Raw genomic sequence first — 357 nt, forward strand, 5'->3', positions numbered from 1 at the left:
CCCCCTAGCCCCCAACCCCTCCATCCCCAGCAATACCTGCAGTGCACGATAATAGGGCAGGAGCGACCCCGGTAGCATTTGTTCACCTTCCTGCAAGGACAAGAGGGAGCAGGTCAGTGCCCTGCCGTGCTGGGGACAAGGTGCTCCTTGCTGTGCTGAGCTGGGGCGGGGGGTACCCCATGATGTGACCCTGCGGGGGCCAGCACACGGCTCCTCCTGCCTCCCAAGTGGTGCTGGGTGTGGGATGGGGACAGTGGGTGGAAAGGGACCAGGGCAGGGAGAGGAGCCTGGCTCTCTGCGTGCCCAGCCCAGGGAGGGGAGCAGTGGCAGGGGACCCCCAAGGAACAAGGCTGGTGC

General features: G+C 65.8%; 1 protein-coding gene across 1 annotated transcript in view; it reads right to left on the reverse strand.

Annotated features, from left to right (window-relative positions):
* Positions 1-36: 36 nt before the first annotated feature.
* Positions 37-357, reverse strand: part of PTPRN (protein tyrosine phosphatase, receptor type, N) — a gene marked incomplete at its 3' end in the record, with an annotated part of 8,737 nt that continues 8,416 nt past the window's right edge. Inside the window, exon 17 of the mRNA XM_009866782.1 lies at positions 37-90. Coding sequence (XP_009865084.1) covers positions 37-90 — 54 coding nt within the window. The remainder of the gene's footprint in view (positions 91-357) is intronic.

The sequence above is a fragment of the Apaloderma vittatum genome, unplaced genomic scaffold (assembly GCF_000703405.1).
Source record: "Apaloderma vittatum isolate BGI_N311 unplaced genomic scaffold, ASM70340v1 scaffold26683, whole genome shotgun sequence".
NCBI lineage: Eukaryota > Metazoa > Chordata > Aves > Trogoniformes > Trogonidae > Apaloderma > Apaloderma vittatum.